Genomic DNA, 17763 nt, shown 5'->3' with positions numbered 1-17763 from the left:
GAGTTCATATTCAACATGGCTGACTTTGACGTGAAAAAGTTGCCTATTTTCCAAGTTGACGCTTTTACAGACGAACCGTTCGCTGGAAACCCGGCAGCGGTTTGTCTATTAGAAGATGTGGTAGGTGCCTCGTATGAGAAACCTTTATTTGCCGGTCAACCGCAATATTTTGCTTCAAAATACTATTAGTATTGCAGTAACCCCCTTCCCCGTTCCAAGGTTGTTCTCAAGTTTTATCAACATAAAATTATAAGTACATTGTAACTTCCGTAAATCAAACCTAGTTGTTGACGTTGGAAATTTCGAGAGATTTCTGTTAAGTCACTGTAATATCAGTCTGGAACTGCCATTGTTTAAAAGAGAGTTGATATGGATAGGGGGATTCTGACAACCCTTTTCCTCATTATAACTCACTACTGTTGATGTTTTATCTTTCTCAACAGGACTTGACCAATGAGCATCAACAGAAGATCGCAGCAGAAATGAACCTGTCTGAAACAGCGTACATCCGAAAACTCAACTTGGAGGACGACTTTTCATCAAGTGAGAATATAAGATAATACTTAAGCAACAACAAGAAACATCGCAACTAGCTTTTAGTTAAAGCTTTATCAAGATGAGGATACAAATTATGTTACGAGAAATCTTTTCCTCATTTAGTGATTTACTTCAACAATTCCAATAATCATAAAAAAATACTTTACAATTCATTAATTATGTGGAAAGTTCTACTGCTCCTAAAGTACAGTACATGTAATGGTTGGAATTTGTAATAAACTATTCAGATAGGTATGCTGGGCAGTTACAGTACATTGGTAACATTAATTTTCTATATTTTTGTTGTTGTTGTAGGTTCCAAGTTTGGTCTTCGGTGGTTCACTCCCACCAATGAAGTAGCCCTGTGTGGACATGCCACTCTGGCCTCTGCAGCTACTCTGTTCTACATGATGAGTAAGTAACTAGAAAGGTAACATTTGTAAAGAAAATGCATAAGGCCACACCAATTTAATTTGTTGGTTCTCGGATTTTTTCAGAAAAAATATGAAGCGACAGGGCGAAAAAAAATAAAAATAAAAACAGGTCTAGGCATCCTATTATAGGTTTAAATGCTACAAAATGAGCCATGAAGTCAACACAAAAGGCTGGGTTAAAATTTAAACATTGAATTTTGAACTTTTAATCAAACCACTGCAATGATAGATGGGAAAACTGTAACAACTAGGAAGAAAAGGACTTTCCTTAACTGTTGGGGGGCAAAACATGAGCTTTTTTCAGTTGATTCAGGACCAGAATCAAATTTTTTTTTTTTGCAAATCAGAAAAAAACGAAGAGGCGAATCCGAGAACCAACAAATTAAATTGGTGTGGCCTAATGTTATTTACCTTCACATGGTCTAACTAATACCAAACTGCTCTGTTTATTCTTTCTCAATTCTTATTTTAAAAAATGAAGACCAGCCCCTCCAGCTCTGTCCTGCTACATAATGTAATCCAACACCACAGGGTCTCTGCTACAGCACCCGTTACCATGGTGACAGACTTCAGGTCCAGGTCATTGACTTTATTTGTTTGGAGAAAAAGAAGAGAAAGAAACTCTCACAACACAATGATGACAGAAACATGTTCGGATAGTAGGATGAAGGAAGAAGGTGGACCTGAAATGGGAATATGTACTCGATGAGAAGAAAAACATAGGTATTGCACAACATCTCCTTTGGTCATACTAACTTTAAATGTTTCCAAATACAGAAAACCCGAGTCCCCAGCTGACGTTCCAGACCCTGAGTGGAGACCTGTTTGCCAGGAGGGACGGAGACTTCATCTCACTGGACCTGCCTGAAAATAAAACTCAGCCTCAGGTTAGAAAAATCACACTATTGTACATTTTAGGATCTTTAATGGCTTACTATAACTGACCTGAAATCACTTTGTGTCTCTGAATCTGATGAGAAAATATTACTGTGGATTGAAAATCTGTTTTTTTTCTTCCATCCAGGACAGAGAACCGTATAGCCAGCTGCTTCAGGTAGGCCCAATATTTAGATTGTATTGCACATCTATCAGTTTGTACTAGTAGTCTTTGATAGTAGTATGTTCAACAGTGCTTGTTACAATTCTCCAGATAGCAGCATAATACAAGTTATACCAATTGAAAAGTAAGTGCTTCTTCTTCTATCCTTAAGATAGTGGTGGGGGATCTTCCGATACAAGACCTGCACGTGTCTCACACAGCCAAGAAGTTGGTAGTCAGGCTTGAAGACAGTACTACAAGGTCAGTCAAGGTCATGTTTTTCTGTTCTTGTTTGTAGGCTGTTGTTGACACGACCCCTATCAGAGACCTCCGGTACTGCAGGTCTATAGGAGGGGATGTCCTAGTGAGGCTTACGGATGATACCACAAGGTCTGTTTTCTGAACATACTGTCAGCAATTATTATTCCAATTGAAAGTGTAAGATTAAGAAGGATGTAAAAGGTAAGCCGTTCTAACACTAGGAAAGGTTCTGATGTTTGAACAGCGACGTTACTGTCCGTTCGAACGACCGAATGGCAACATTAAGATGTAGGGTCTTAGAAAAAACTCTTAGAGTAAAGCAGGTTTTTGAGTTGAAGTCTTAGCGTTCAGACATCCTTTTTCTGTCTTTTCTCCTTTCATCTCCGGAGCTCCATATCTCTCGAACTTGAGTGGTAGACCTGCGGGAGGAACGTCACCCTCCTCCCATCTTACATCACATCTTACAAAAGTACTTAAGCAAATTTAAGCTTACAAACGAATTTCAGTATAATACATGACATTGTATTCTTTCTTCCTGCAGACAAACCCTGGAAAGCCTGAGGCCTGACACGGCAGCCATGCTAGCAGCTCACACACAGGATATCATCAGGGGGGTCATTGTGACTGTAAAAGGTACATGAAAAATTTCAAACATTTTAAAATCATTGAAAATATGTTTGGAGACATACAGTAACTGTTACAGTAACAATACATGAAATGCCTTAAACATGAAGTTTATAATTAGCCTCTACCAGGCTTCAGGAGGTGGATGAAAAGAGTAGAAATTGGCCAATTAGAGAGATAACATGCCAGAAGAGTTGGTCAGCTAGTTTGAGGCATATGAACTGCACTCACTAGCGGAACAACTCCCCTGGTTATTGTTATCTCTCTATTTGGCCAATTTCTACTCTTTCCAGCCACCTCCTGAAGCCTGGTAGAGGCTAGAAGCTTAGGGTAAAATGAGTGTCTACCTTTGCAGAATTTTATTATGTTAGATGACTTTGCAGTCAGCCTGCATGTCTAACTTGCCATCTGTGCATCTCTTCAGGAAGTCCAGAGAACGGCTGTGTGGATAACCAGGGTGTGATGTATGACTTCATCTCTCGCTATTTTGCACCTTGGAACGGCATTCCAGAGGACCCAGTCACGGGGTCAGCTCACACAGTCCTGGCCAGCTACTGGGCAGAGGAACTGGGCAAGACTCAGTTCTATGGTAAGATACAGTCATACTTGTATATCGTGCAATCCCTGTCACAACAGATTCTTATGGGTGTAATGATAAGACATCATGGTAACGGCAGTAGTTAGGGCACACTCAGATTTGCCAATGCCTTTCTCACAGGCACAAGATTGGTGTCAATAGCCTGGTTACCAGACCTATTTTGGCTCCCGAGTCCTACATCCTGACTCCTCTGTTTGCGGAGAGGATATAGATTCTGGAGCTAAAATAGGTCTGGTAACCAGGCTATGATGTTAAGGCAGGATTCGAACTTGGGACCTCTTGGTTCTGAGTCCAGCACTCTGCTGTAACCCCACATTATAAAAATTTGCCTCGGGTATCTATACATAGGAGGAGAATGTCAGAAGAACGTACTGCACCTGTGCAAAACCTGGTTTTTGTTGGATGTTTGTGCAGAAGAATTTTTGTGAAGCCTTGTTTCAGCATACATGTATTTAACTATAGCTTTCAATGGCCAAATGTAATCATCGTGTTATCTGCCCTGTAACAAGATTTGTTGTGTTTATTCCTGACAGCTCGTCAGTGCTCTGCCAGAGGAGGGGACCTGAAAGTGAGGCTGCGGGAGGATGGGAGAGTAGACGTGGCGGGGAAGGCGGCTGTTGTCGTACAGGGCATGATCAGGATATGAAAGCCAAAAACACACTGCCTCTCACCTGTAATATATATAAAGCCATGAAGGCCAAGAATACACAGCTCCCATCAACAGAGTTATACAGTAGCAATTGTGCTTTATTGGATATGCCTTTAGGATGCCCGCAGAGGAGCCACTTAGGTCTCACGCCCTCTATGTCCCAGCCCACGGCAGAAGGCGTCCCAGACGCCAGAGGACGAGCTATCTGACTTACAGCCAGAACATGCCGGGGGACATGAAAGGTAACCTGAGCCCTGTCCTTGGTGCTGAACACCTTCCACACACAGACACACCTGTCCTTGGTGCTGAACACCTTCCACACACAGGCACACCTGTCCTTGGTGCTGAACACCTTCCACACACAGGCACACCTGTCCTTGGTGCTGAACACCTTCCACACACAGGCACACCTGTCCTTGGTGCTGAACACCTTCCACACACAGGCACACCTGTCCTTGGTGCTGAACACCTTCCACTCACAGTAAAAACAATTTAACGTATAGTGTTTATTGTACCAAAACTGATCTCTTGGAAGTAGTTTGATGATGTTCATGATCAATATAGTGATTGTACGAATTAAGTTTTCCTTGACGATTATGAATTACTACCATTAAACTCTCAGAGCTGATTGTGAATTGCAGTTAATTGCATTTGCATTATGAGGCTTGAATTATGTTAATTTTGGGCAGCAGTGCCTACGAATTAAGAAGACATAAAAGGCTGATTACACTTAATGAAAATTCGCATGCAGGGCCCCATGGCCAGATCTAAATAAACACTGTATTAAACCTGATGAGCCTAGTCTCAATATACATGTAGTTGTAAATATCATTATAATCTTTATTATAGTATTATATGTGGTCTCATCAAGAGATAAATGTACAGATTACATAGAAATAAAGTTATTTTATATGGCCCATCTCTACTGGTTATTGCATTACTTTCTTGTTTACTTTTGACCTCGTACACCAGTCCAGTGTGCACCCCTATTTTCAGCAATGGAATATCCCGTACTTTGGACTTAGGTCAAAAGTTGAACAAAATGGCTGCCATTGGTCAGAAGTGGGTTCCTCTGTACCAGATTGATGCCTTCACCGACAAGCCTTTTGGAGGTAACGCTGCAGCTGTGTGTCTACTGGGGGATGAGGTTCGTAGAATATAAGCTAGGCATGCATTGAACATTGATCGATCTAGACCTGTTACTTTACAGTACATTTGTATACACCTCCTATGAGCCATTGATGTTTTTGTTTACATCATATATATATAACAGGTTACATGCAAATTATTTGAAGACTTTATGCAAATTATTGGTAGGCAAATCAGCTGATCACCATCCGTTTTTTTGCCTACCACTTCCTGGCCGTGAGGTCATGGCAATTGCTCCTATATTGCTCTGTATTATACTGTCTGTATAGTATGACTGCATAATGTTTAGTACAGTGTACTACATGGGTTGGTGGAAAAAGCGGTCCAGCCTGAAAGGCAGAAAAGACTGTCCAGGCTGGTTGGGGTTGGTGTGGAAAGTCCAACCAAGTTGCACCCCCTGGCAGAGTGCGGAAGAATTGCAAGAAGTCTGATATTGTGTTTCTGTACAATATATATTGGACAGGAGTTAAGCGATGATCGTCTACAGAAGATTGCAGTAGAGATGAACCAGTCTGAGACAGCCTTCATCTCTAAACTCTCACCCCAGGATGACTTCAACACCAGTAAGACTGATTTTACTTACCAATGTCACATATGCATATAGTAGTAGCCTGGTGTCCAAACCTATTTTAGCTGCCGAGTCTCTTTCATCCTCTAATGTTACACATTCAAATAATTTTGCTCTCTGAGTCCGACTGTATACATAAACACAGGCACATGTACAGGCTTGGTTACAATTCCAAACCAGTACATATGTACTTTAAGTCTATTTAGTTATAATGTTAATATATGTACCACTATGTTTTGAGTGATTTTAGATTTGTTGCTGTTTTGTCAACTTCAGTCTGTTTTCTATTCTCCTGACAGTATGTAGATGAGCGTGCAATTTCTCCATCATGACTGCAATATGCTTCCTTGTGTAATAAACTGAAACTGAACATGTTTTGGCCACACACAATGCCTGATTGGATTAGCAGCATTTGAAAGTCAGTCTGTGAAAGTCATCTCTGTGTTCTCAATTTTGCAGGTTCAGTGTTCAGACTCCGATGGTTCACCCCTGCCAGTGAGGTCCTGCTCTGTGGCCACGCCACACTGGCATCGGCTGCTGCACTCTTCTATGTCATCAGTGAGTCAACTAATTTTCTTTGTTGCAAAAAAAATTATACTGTCTCACACCTTGACTTTGTTGGTGAGACAAATTTTGATGTAATGTGAAAATGTCAAATTGAAAGGAACAGTAATTTTATTTATTATTTATATCACTGTTTTCCTTAAAAACTGAATCATGCAGTCTTCAAAGTACTTGTTGAAGTGCCATAAAAATTCATTTTAAAATTGATCTTATAGACTGCACTAGTACTACTGTGCTGAAGGCTGCACTATATACTACATGCAGTACAGAATTATATACAAGGCTGCACTAATAAGCTATACTACAAAGTTGCACTAACAGGCTGCAGTAATAGGCTGTGCTAAGTATGTTACAGAGGCCGCTGTACTACAACTTACAAGGCTTAGTATTGTGCAAGCTAGACTGTGCCAGCAATAGGCTGTACTACAGGGTGCATTGTAATGTTGAAGTACATTGAGGCTCAGTACTTTTGTTATTCTCTGCTCCTTCATGTATCACAGAAAACCCGAGTCCCCAGCTGACGTTCCAGACCTTGAGTGGAGACCTGTTTGCCAGGAGGGACGGAGACTTCATCTCACTGGACCTGCCTGAAAATAAAACACAGCCTCAGGTTGGAACAATCATATTACTAGTAAGGTACTCAACCACATGTATGTAATCTCCAACTTTTCATCCAAGCAGATCTGGGGGGTAGGATAAGTTTCCAACTGTCTTCCAATGAGGTCATAGTTTCTGATCAATACACTTGTATGCATATGGCATCAAGGAAGACTAGTGTGATAAGTTTATCTATTGCATGCTAATTGACACTAGTGCCAAATCAAGTATATTCACCAGAAAGAGTAACACCATGATTGCATTTTGTCCTTAATTTTGAATGATGGTGGTTTGTTATTTTTTGTAGGATGAAGAAAAGTACAAAGACTTAATCAAGGTTTGTATGATGACTTTTTCAATCTTTGTACATGACTGTATTGTACTCAATCATGCAATATGAAGTTCAACACATAGTAACCAAACATTTGCTTTGCAACATCTATTATATATAATAGTTTACATAAAGAGTGGAGAAAGCTAACTCCACAAAATATCTGATGAGTAGGTTTAAGTTACTGTAGTAAATGGCTAGAGCTGCTAGTCCAAAGTGCTCTACTCAATCCCAAAGTAATCTGCTCGCTGTTTTTAATGTGATGAATTGTGATGCCAGGCCACCATTGGTTCCTTGCCTGTTCAAGACCTTCACTTCTGCAGTTCAGTTGGAGGGGATCTGCTGGTCAGGATACCTGATAGTATCACCAGGTTGGTCAGATCTATTACATATGAACGACTGGGGCTTAACGTTACTACAACATATAGTGTTCAGGACCTAAGGTTCTTTGGGGCAAGTTCAGGGTCATATTTGACTGAAATTTAACTCAAATTTGATTGGATTCGTATAGAAAGTAGGCGTGGCCTTAATCCGCTCATTGACAGACTATTCCCGAATGTGTATACTGGGGAAGGTTCTGAATGTGTGAAAGGAATTATGTTTACTGATGTATAATACATTTTTTGAAAGGCACTCATAGTATGATAACTAGCTTTACAGTTAAGTTATACACCAGTGTAGAAGGCATTTTGTACTTTCTTGGGTCACAGAAATCAATGGTACTCAAACCAGGTTGATAAAGACTTTTGTTCCTTGGCACAGAAAACAACTTGAGGAACTGAAGCCGAATGTCCAAGGCATGATGGCTGCACATACAGAAGAGATCCGGGGAGTTGTAGTCACACTAAAAGGTCTAAGATGTTTCTTATAATTACATGGGATGGGATTTTATAAGGCCGCACCAATTTAATTTGTTGGTTCTTGGATTTTTTTCAGAAAAAATATTTCTTAAGTGACAGGGCAAAAAAAATGAAGTAAAAACAGGTCTAGGCATCCTATTATAGCCCCAAATGCTATGATAGGAGCCATGAAGTCAACACAAAAGGCTGAATCCAAGAACCAACAAATTAAATTGGTGTGGCCTTAAAAAATCAATAATCATACTACCAGGGACAAGCACCTTAAAATAGTTTGTCCCCTTGCACAGAAAACAATTTGAAGAAATGAAACCAGACGTCCAAGGCATGATGGCTGCCCACCACGACCAGATCGGTGACGGAGTTATAGTCACATTAAAAGGTGTAGATTACCTACCTACCTACCTTGTCCCTTGACCTCCTGGTCTAATTACAAAAATGATTTTTCTTACATGGGATGAGATCTTGTATTATTAAAAAAAAAACAATTGTACTACCAGGGACAAGCACCTTTCTTTCCACCCTAAATTTTGTCACACTAGACTGGGTGCCATCTGATATTACTTTTGCTTCAATTTTTTTGCCAGTGTTTCAGAATATCTTTGTTCACTGTTTTCACAGTCACTTGTACCATGAACTTATCGTAATGATTTATTAAATCATTTGTCTTTCACCCCTCCCTGCACTTTCTTTCACTGTGAAGATGAAGTTCTTTCCTCAGACCGTGAATTACAGAATCTGTATCTTTTTCAGGAAGTGTAGAGAACGGTTGTGTTGATGAGGAGGGGGTCCAGTATGATTTTGTCTCGCGTTTCTTCGACCCCTGGAGCGGTCTTCCAGAGGACCCGGTCACGGGGTCAGCTCATACCGTCCTGGCCAGCTACTGGGCAGAGGAACTGGGCAAGACTGAGTTCTATGGTAAGAAGTATTATCAAGGTGGTATAATATAGCCCTTTATATCATACCTGGGCACTGATAATGTTTGATATGGGTGTTCCAGCCCATGTGATAACTAGCGGAATCACATGGGATTCTAACAGTTATCACATGGGTTTTCAAAATTTTATGTTCCCCAGAATAATTCAAACACATTTCGGGTTCACTTTTGAACACTTTTTCATGTGATCCATATGATTCCTATACATGTATTCTGAGTGGTGCAGGTGAAAAAAAAATTTTTTTTCTGGTGTAGGCAATCTTCAGTGTTACCTGCACTGGTGCAGAAAAAGTATCTGGAGATTCTGTAGTTGAATATTTACGTGTTGAATGAATGAATGGTTTATTTGATCATTTGATCGTATACAAAAAGTACATCGCAGCCATAGGCTGAATGGCGTGCTTTTTACATATTCAAAAACTGTTGACGTTAGACAATTTACCAATTATTATCACTAATCATGAAATGTCATCCCCCCCCTCCCCCAGCCCGACAGTGCTCTGAGAGAGCGGGGGTCCTGAGGGTGAGACTGAGGGGGGATGGCAGGGTGGACATCAAGGGGCAGGCTGTCGTTGTGACAACGGGCAAGATCAACATATGACTGTGACACCTGTTTCTAAATAATCTCCAAGCAGATCCTAGGGTGGCAAAAGACAGTTCAAATTGGCCAAGCGGTACCCATTCGCCAGAGAGGGTCCATATACCATGCTGTCTGGCAAATGGATACTGCCTGGCCAAAAGATACTGTCTTGCAGCTACCCAAAAGATCTGCACATCTGCATTGAACATGACAAGAACTACTAGGTGCCACAGATATGTAGATAAGGCTAGCATAGGAGTACTACCACGACTATAACAACTAGTACTACTACCTACTACTACTACTACTAACAGTAACAATTTCCTATCTTGCCACAAAACATCACAAAATAATCTTAAGAGTTTATTCAAACCAACTGAGTAAACATACACTTGTACCACAGTTGGTCTATTTACTCTGAATATTGCACAGGTCTTGTGTATATAGTGTAAACACATTTCTGATGAAACAAATCACAAGATTAATATGGTATAAAACATCAAATATATCCAAAGCTAGAGATTGGTCAAATTTGGCTGTCTTTGGATAAAGATACTTGGATGTCAACATTTCAGTGCTTTGGACACATAGTGTCCATTCCATAAAATTTACTATTACATATTTCCTATAATTTCCTATTACATGTACATATGTAAAGTATTATCTTTTAGACATACACAATTTCTGTTGTATGATATAGCCTTAGTTAATGGGTTAAGTATACTACATGTAGTAGTAAGGCCACACCAATTTAATTTGTTGGTTCTCGGATTTTTTCAGAAAAAATATGAAGTGACAGGGCGAAAAAAAATAAAAATAAAAACAGGTCTAGGCATCCTATTATAGGCTTAAATGCTATGGAATGAGCCATGAAGTCAACACAAAAGGCTGGGTTAAAATTTAAACATTGAATTTTGAACTTTTAATCAAACCACTGCAATGATAGATGGCAAAACTGTATAACAACTAGGAAGAAAAGGACTTTCCTCAACTGTTGGGGGCAAAACATGAGCATTTTTCAGTTGATTCAGGACCAGAATCAATTTTTTTTTTGCAAATCAGAAAAAAACGAAGAGGCGAATCCGAGAACCAACAAATTAAATTGGTGTGGCCTAACATTGCCTCAACATCTACTTCTAAATAGTACAGTTGTGTAAATCTAAGAAATTCCGTACATCATAATTATACAACATCCTGTATACTTGTAATTTTGTATTTTAAGATACACACACTTATGATAAGAATGTCATGGTGGAATAACTATGTAAATAAAACCATAAAAATAGCAGCACATTCCATCAGACATTGTCCGTGACAACAAAGCTACTCACAGGTACAAAATGTAAAAGATGGCCTTACTGAGGTAGATATTGTCTTAAATAAACGTTTAACTGACACTGGAGCAAGTGCCAAAAAGATGAGGCATGTAAGATGGCCCTTGTCCTGTACCTACTGGACAGATCTCGAATAACTTTCCTACTAAATGTGTGTAAATTTAAAGCTGTGCTTTTTGTACTTAACATGCACGTAAAAGTCGTGCAATGCTAGTTCAAATCGTTTTCATTTCTTGTGTAAAACGTGTAGATGTTCATATAATTGCAGGTGATTATGCGTTATAGATAACCATACACAATGGACCTATACCATTATTACGTCACAGTTTGTTTACCTGTTCTTAAGAACATTCTAGAATGGTCAGTTAAAGAATAAAGATCATTTCAAAGTTTTCAAACTAAGTTATGTCTGATTTTTGCTGCGTCTAGTTGTGTTGACACAGCATTACATGCCACATGGGTGATTTAGTTCTGACATTAGACAAAAGTAGTACTGTTATAAAAGCCTTATATTAGGCTAACGCTACACCAACACACACCGCGCTACGCACCCCTGTACAATATAAACATCGATTGACCGCAATTCATTGCAGTAAACAAACTGTGACGTAATAATGGTATAGGTCCATTGCAGCTACCGGTAATTAAGTGCATCTGTACTGTAACCTCAAACCCAGGCTCTCAATGACAGACCTTGGAATGATAGTATATGCCTCTTCTTTAGTCTCCATGTACAGTTATAGGAGTTTTCCCTGTATAGTTACAGATCAGGCTATAGCCTAGTTTCCAGACCATGGCAAGGGTGCTGTAGTCTGTACTGCATGAGGCCCAAGCCTGACTGGTGCCACCAGTAGAAAGCCACCACCACAATCAGGTGCCACCATTGGTGGCTGTGTCCCACATAGTCCACTTTTCCTGTGCAGAGGGGGTGTAAAATGTAACTGTGACCTTCTTTATTATATTCTGGGTGTTCCTTAGAAAAATATATAATTCTTTCCAAGTTTTCCTTGTTTGAGAAATTCACTAACACCAGGCAATAACACAAAAGTGCCACCTCTATATACATCGGCTACATACTAGTATAGCGGCGAGAAGCAGAACTCCAGTCAAAAGCTCTGAGAAGGTGTCTAATAGACATCAAAATGTAAGCAAGGTAGGTAGAATTTCTGCTTATGTATAAGAAAATCCTTATATCCTAAAGTATGTCCTACCAACCTGTTTTCGAATGCTAAATACTTTGCAAGACCCAGAAGTGACACTATTGCGACAGATTCCCACCCTGGCAGTTACCTACCTGGCAAGCAGCGCTCAGGAACCTTAGTACCATAAAACACCAGAGCAAGCACCCCTAGGAAGTACATTATCACTACTTTGGGGAAGAACACCTGCAAAATGAAGAAGATATCCTCATTACCAAACCGTTAAACAGCTTTTCACTTGTTTAAAGTTATAACTTTTGGTCCAACACAAAAATTCTCTCACCTAGAACTTTTGACCTGTCACTCTGGTCTTCCTCAGTAGACTGACCCAGTGAGACTTGTCACGTGACTTCTTTGAAGTGTGACATGGTCAGTCTACTAGGGAAGACCAGAGTGACTGGTTGAAAGCTCAAGGAGAGAAAAGTTTTGTGTTGGACCAAAAGTTTTAACTTTAAACATGTAACTACCAACACAGATGAACTTTCATGATAGCTTTTCACTTACCTGGCAGACATTTTTCTGGCATTTGAGTAAAATAGAACAGAAATCCTATGGTTCCAATGGAGTAGAACACAATGATTTGAAGAATGAAAGTCTAAAACAAACAAAAAAGTAACATTGATAGCTATAGTTATTCACAGCATATGAAAGCACAGCATAATCACCGATAACTATGATATAAGTTTACTCTCGGTTCAGCTAAAGATCATATAGCTGTATTCTGGAAGATAAAAAACCTTAAAATCACATGGCACAAAAAGTTTGTTTGTTTCTTTCATTTCGCATTTTGAAACCAGGACCAAACACCCAACCATTACGCCACATGATCCCACCATAGTGCATGTTATGCCTGTCCATCTGTATCTGTACAGCCAGTAACTGCACAACTACCCTTCAGCGTAACAAAACAACTTCAAGGAATCGTTTCCCCCACCTGTACCATGGGTTGGTTTCACCCCCCACTGATGAATATCCAGTGAACAGCTGGTATAAAATAACAACCCTTCAGCGTAACAAACCAGCTTCTGTATCATTCTGTATAGCCTGTACAACTACCCTCCAGTGTAACACACCAGCTTCTGTACCTGTATAGCTGGTATAACCGCCCTTCAGTGTAACACACCAGCTTCTGTATCTGTATAGCCGGTATAACCACCCCTCTGCATAACACACCAGCTTCAAGGAATCGTTCCCCCACCTGTACCATGGGTTGGTTCCACCCCCCACTGATGAATATCCAGTGCACGGCTGGACAGACTCCGTAGGCCACGAGCGCCGAGAACAGCGCCAGTCTGCGGCCAGACCAGGCTGCCGTAAGGAAGTGAGGGTGGAGCTGCATCATCAGAGTCACGGCTACTAACACGGTCACCAACAACAGGTACAGGTCTCGCCAGAACTATGGAACAAACAAACAAACAATCAATCAATCATATATCATCAGGGTCACCACGACTAACACTGTCACTAACAACAGGTACAGGTCTCGCCAGAACTATGGAACAAACAAACAAACAAACAATCAATCATATATCATCAGGGTCACCACGACTAACACTGTCACTAACAACAGGTACAGGTCTCGCCAGAACTATGGAACAAACAAACAAACAATCAATCAATCATATATCATCAGGGTCACCACGACTAACACTGTCACTAACAACAGGTACAGGTCTCGCCAGAACTGGGGAACAAACAAACAAACAAACAGTCAATCAATCATACATCATCAGGGTTACGGATACTAACACGGTCACTAACAACAGGTACAGGTCTCGCCAGAACTGGGGAACAGTCAATCAATCAGTCAATAGTCAATCTCTTGTCACTTGCAAATCTCAACATGGCAGATACAATTTTCTCACAAACTGTTGGAAATACATAAACTCTCAGACTGTTTATTTTTTACTCAAACACATTCATATGATATATGGTGACCAGCCCCTTCAACTCTGTCCTGCAATTTGCTACATAATGTAAATCCAACACCACAGGGTGTCTGCTACAGCACCAGTTACCATGGTGACAGACATCTGGTCCAGGACACTGACCTTATTCATTTGGAGAAGAAAAACTAAAAACCTGTGAAGGTCATCAAATATGTTTTCCTTCTGCAAAGGTAAACTTAAGTATTAAATTCAGAATTGGTTGGCTTACCAGGTTACAGTAGTAAGCATAGTACACCCCTGGGAAGTAACAGCCCATGACTTACCAGGTTACAGTAGTAAGCATAGTACACCCCAGGGAAGTAACAGCCCATGACTCCAACTGAGATGCCAGCCAGGTCCAGGGACAGCCAGCGGCGACCGACTCTTTCCGACACATGGCAGCAGAGTAGATGGTAGCCAGCAGAACACAGCATACAGAACTGGACATAACGGGCAAGAAAAGGATGGCTCAGTCAGTAGCCTCTATAGATCTACCAGGCTTGGGGAGGTGGCTGGAAAGAGTAGAAATCGGCCAAATAGAGAGATAAGCATGCCGCACCCCACCCATTTCACCGCACCCCAAATGTTCTCTCAACGGACAAACTCCCTTGGCATGCTTATCTCTCTATTTGGCCGATTTCTACTTTTTCCAGCCGCCTCCCCAAGCCTGGTAGAGGCTACAGTCAGTACCCAGAGGTAAAAATGTCCTGATATATTCCAAAAATAATTTCATCGGGTTGGTAGAACATAGGATAGTATTGGGATTTTCTTTTACACAACCGGGTATTCCAGTTGACTCCAGTCAGCTCTGTGGAAGGTGTCTGATAGACATCAAAATGTAAGCAAGGTAGGAAAAATACTAGTCATTGGTTGTGTATAAGAAAATCCCAAAATATCCTATCTCCCAAGGTATACATGTATTGTTAATATTAAGTTGCATATTTATGAAGTAGAAAGCAATGGACCTATCACATTATTACATCATTGTTTGTTTACCGGTTCTAAAGAACATTCTAGAACGGTCAGTTAAAGAATGAAGATCATGATTTCAAAGTTTTCAAAGTCAGGTATGTTTGATTTTTGCTGCGTCTAGTTTTGTTGACACAGCATTTATGCCATATTGGGTGATTTAGTTGTGACATTAGACGAAAGTAGTACTGTATTAAAGCCTTATATTAAGCCTAACGGCGTAACGCTACACAAACACACACCGCGCTACGCACCCCTGTACAATATAAACGTCGCTTGACCGGCATTCATTGTGGTAAACAAACTGTGACGTAATAATGTGATAGGTCCATTGAACAAATCAGTATTGTTGACAATGTTTGTAATGGAGTACAGGAAAGAGAATTGACCTGGAAGCACGTCAGGAACACGGTATAGATGAGGTGGTCGTTGTAAGTGCCATGCAGGGCAGGGATAGTCACCAGGTTGTCGTAGACGCCCAGCAGGAAGAACAGAACAAACCCCAGCAGGTGGCTCCAGATGTTCACAGTCTCATTGGACAGCACACACAGACTGGAACAATAGAAACTAACATATCATATCATAGCAAACTAATGTGTCATATATACCACATGTCAAGGCAAGAACAACAAAGGACCCTGCCAGGAATCCTACATAATTTTCACAGACTGGAACAACAGAAAGTAGTACAGTTGTATATATATATCCAGGGCTCCAATTTTATCTGCACTAAGGTGTAATGTTATATGCACTAAGTACTTCGAGCCCTGAGCCTATTTCATCTCCTTATTCTTAACAACACATTTCTAGCATCTAGGTAAAGGTATTAGGTATACATGTAGTTCCATAGCCTGTTTGAGGCCATAGGAGAAGTGGGTTGTTAATCCACTGTGTCTAGGGCATGGTATTGGAAGGTAGAGCCCATCCCTCTCCTTCTACTGCCTTTTACCTTCCCAACTGAAGTCTGGGGTGAGGAAAGTTGTGCCTGGTCTGAATGGCATGGCAGGATTCAAACTGAGGACAAAATGAAGATAAAGAAACAAAGAAATACAAAAGCCTCGAACCTGTACCCTAAAGTCACGCCTTACCTTTTCAAACAGAGCGCGGTTGGCAGGTATGCCCTGTACCTTGGGGACAGGTTGGCCCTGAAGTTGTAGAGCTAGCCTAGCCTATAATAGGCTGTATACTGGCCCTGTCAACAGTCTGGCACCCAGCTACCATAGTACGCCTTACCTTTTCAAACATAGCGCAGTTGGCAGGTATGCCCTGTAGCCGCCCACCACATACGGGTTCCCCTTCAAAAAACGAGGGATCTCATCGTAGCCGTAGAGCTGGATCCCGTAACTGTCTGACTTGGTGCTGAACACCTCAGGATAGCTCAGCCCTGACTCCTCCATAGACCCTCTGCAAGGGACAAAACTTCAGTCAACAACACCTCAAGTTTTAACGTTACACATCAGAAAATGTTGTTGTTGTTGTCCTTGTTTAACATCGAATATCTCGTTAGATGTGATCTCTTGATGCTGGATTACGCTTGGTTTAGTTCAGCCAATTTGTCTCTCTAGTCTAGGTATTTAACTCTTGGTGCCTTGAAAAAATACCCACACTCTTGGCATCATGGGAAAAACATGGCGGCCCCCATGCACCAAGCCAAAAACAAAACAAGTTTTGTCATTTGCAAACCCGTAAAAATCTAAAAGGGGTTTTATCTAGCCTCGACATCTCCATAGACAAATATTTAACACGATCACGATTCTTTGTGGAAAATCGTCCAACAAAAAATTTAGATTTTTGACCTACTTCATAACGTAACGTTACAAGCTTTCTTAAATAATTTTGAAAGCTCCTTACTTCGTAAAAGACATCGATATCACTTTACTACATCGCCATAGTTTTCAACTCACCACCGAAGACGCCCCACGCCCCTAAACGCCACCAAAACAGTGCTTTGTTGTTTTTTCTTGCCGGTTCGTTTTTGTTTACTAGGAAGCTGCCATCTTGGATTTCAGATCTCGTCCCAAGCTCTCGCGAAACTGAAATCTCGCGAGACTTCGTCAGCGCGGGTTCGGCAACATGGCGGACGCTCCAATTGCAAGCGAGGAGAACAAAGAGAACAGGTAAATATTTATTTTCATTTCTTGGCCAAACAAGATCGTTCGGTTATGGATTTGTATAACGAAGCTGGAGAAGGATCCTAGCCGTTAACTGCAAAATATGACAGTCTGGAATGTTCCTTTGTATGAGTTTATACGTCCGAAAATGCAAGCGCTCCATTACGCTATGCGGCTTCGAAAAAAAAAAAAATGTTTGTCAACAAAATAATTTTATGCTCGTATCATATCGCGGTTCTCAACTTCGACAAGATTTTGAGTTTCGTGTAGATTTTAGGAATCCAAAGTCATTCCGTGCCTCCTATCTTACGTTGCGGTATAAATGTACAAGAGTTAGAGTAGCCTACAGTACATTCAAGCATAACCGATTTCAAAGAAATTTTCAAACAAACGACTTTTTATAATAGTACTATGCAAATATATCAGCGATATAGATACTGTACTTGTACACTATACAGAACCATTATATCGCACTTACTATTCGCTATACTTTGCAA

At 40.6% G+C, this 17763-nt stretch overlaps 3 protein-coding genes across 4 annotated transcripts; 2 read left to right on the top strand and 1 right to left on the bottom strand.

Moving 5' to 3' along the window:
• The first annotated feature begins 8 nt into the window (after window positions 1-8).
• Window positions 9-4430, top strand: LOC109466802 (phenazine biosynthesis-like domain-containing protein). Its single transcript, XM_019764641.1, has 9 exons — window positions 9-120; window positions 444-543; window positions 853-951; window positions 1749-1858; window positions 1996-2025; window positions 2309-2400; window positions 2813-2904; window positions 3320-3484; window positions 4027-4430. The coding sequence occupies exons 1-9, from the start codon at window positions 16-18 to the stop codon at window positions 4137-4139; spliced, it is 906 nt and encodes a 301-aa protein (XP_019620200.1). The 5' UTR covers window positions 9-15; the 3' UTR covers window positions 4140-4430.
• Window positions 4431-5175: 745 nt separating this feature from the next.
• On the top strand, window positions 5176-9751 carry LOC109466801 (phenazine biosynthesis-like domain-containing protein). Its single transcript, XM_019764640.1, has 9 exons — window positions 5176-5289; window positions 5755-5854; window positions 6319-6417; window positions 6924-7033; window positions 7328-7357; window positions 7631-7722; window positions 8499-8590; window positions 8962-9126; window positions 9634-9751. The coding sequence occupies exons 1-9, from the start codon at window positions 5185-5187 to the stop codon at window positions 9744-9746; spliced, it is 906 nt and encodes a 301-aa protein (XP_019620199.1). The 5' UTR covers window positions 5176-5184; the 3' UTR covers window positions 9747-9751.
• Window positions 9752-11615: 1864 nt separating this feature from the next.
• Window positions 11616-17203, bottom strand: LOC109466800 (progestin and adipoQ receptor family member 3-like). Of its 2 annotated transcripts, XM_019764638.1 has the most exons (7): window positions 17060-17203; window positions 16389-16559; window positions 15545-15707; window positions 14471-14626; window positions 13457-13654; window positions 12354-12444; window positions 11616-11974 (listed from the first exon to the last, which is right to left on the bottom strand). In XM_019764638.1, the coding sequence occupies exons 2-7, from the start codon at window positions 16550-16552 to the stop codon at window positions 11832-11834; spliced, it is 915 nt and encodes a 304-aa protein (XP_019620197.1). In that variant the 5' UTR covers window positions 16553-16559; window positions 17060-17203; the 3' UTR covers window positions 11616-11831. The 2 variants fall into 2 exon arrangements, with proteins under 2 accessions (XP_019620197.1, XP_019620198.1); XM_019764639.1 differs by lacking the exons at window positions 11616-11974; window positions 12354-12444 and adding an exon at window positions 12703-12853.
• Between the last annotated feature and the right edge of the window lie 560 nt (window positions 17204-17763).

This window comes from Branchiostoma belcheri, unplaced genomic scaffold (assembly GCF_001625305.1).
Source record: "Branchiostoma belcheri isolate BF01 breed outbred unplaced genomic scaffold, Haploidv18h27 scaffold17, whole genome shotgun sequence".
NCBI classification, from domain to species: domain Eukaryota; kingdom Metazoa; phylum Chordata; class Leptocardii; order Amphioxiformes; family Branchiostomatidae; genus Branchiostoma; species Branchiostoma belcheri.
The sequence above is the reverse complement of the archived record's forward strand: the minus strand, read 5'-3'. Positions and strand labels throughout refer to the sequence as shown.

Bases quoted from the DNA above. Each gene is read 5' to 3' on its own strand.
- LOC109466802 (XM_019764641.1), top strand. From the start codon at position 16: ATGGCTGACTTTGACGTGAAAAAGTTGCCTATTTTCCAAGTTGACGCT. The intron at 121-443 runs GTAGGTGCCTCG...CTTTCTCAACAG, and splicing joins TTTGTCTATTAGAAGATGTG to GACTTGACCAATGAGCATCA. The intron at 952-1,748 runs GTAAGTAACTAG...TTCCAAATACAG, and splicing joins TACTCTGTTCTACATGATGA to AAAACCCGAGTCCCCAGCTG.
- LOC109466801 (XM_019764640.1), top strand. From the start codon at position 5,185: ATGGCTGCCATTGGTCAGAAGTGGGTTCCTCTGTACCAGATTGATGCC. The intron at 5,290-5,754 runs GTTCGTAGAATA...TATATTGGACAG, and splicing joins TGTGTCTACTGGGGGATGAG to GAGTTAAGCGATGATCGTCT. The intron at 7,723-8,498 runs GTTGGTCAGATC...CCCCTTGCACAG, and splicing joins ATACCTGATAGTATCACCAG to AAAACAATTTGAAGAAATGA.
- LOC109466800 (XM_019764638.1), bottom strand. From the start codon at position 16,552: ATGGAGGAGTCAGGGCTGAGCTATCCTGAGGTGTTCAGCACCAAGTCA. The intron at 15,708-16,388 runs GTAAGGCGTACT...CTATTGTTCCAG, and splicing joins ACTGCGCTATGTTTGAAAAG to TCTGTGTGTGCTGTCCAATG. The intron at 11,975-12,353 runs GTAGGTAACTGC...CCCTCTGCACAG, and splicing joins TCCTGAGCGCTGCTTGCCAG to GAAAAGTGGACTATGTGGGA.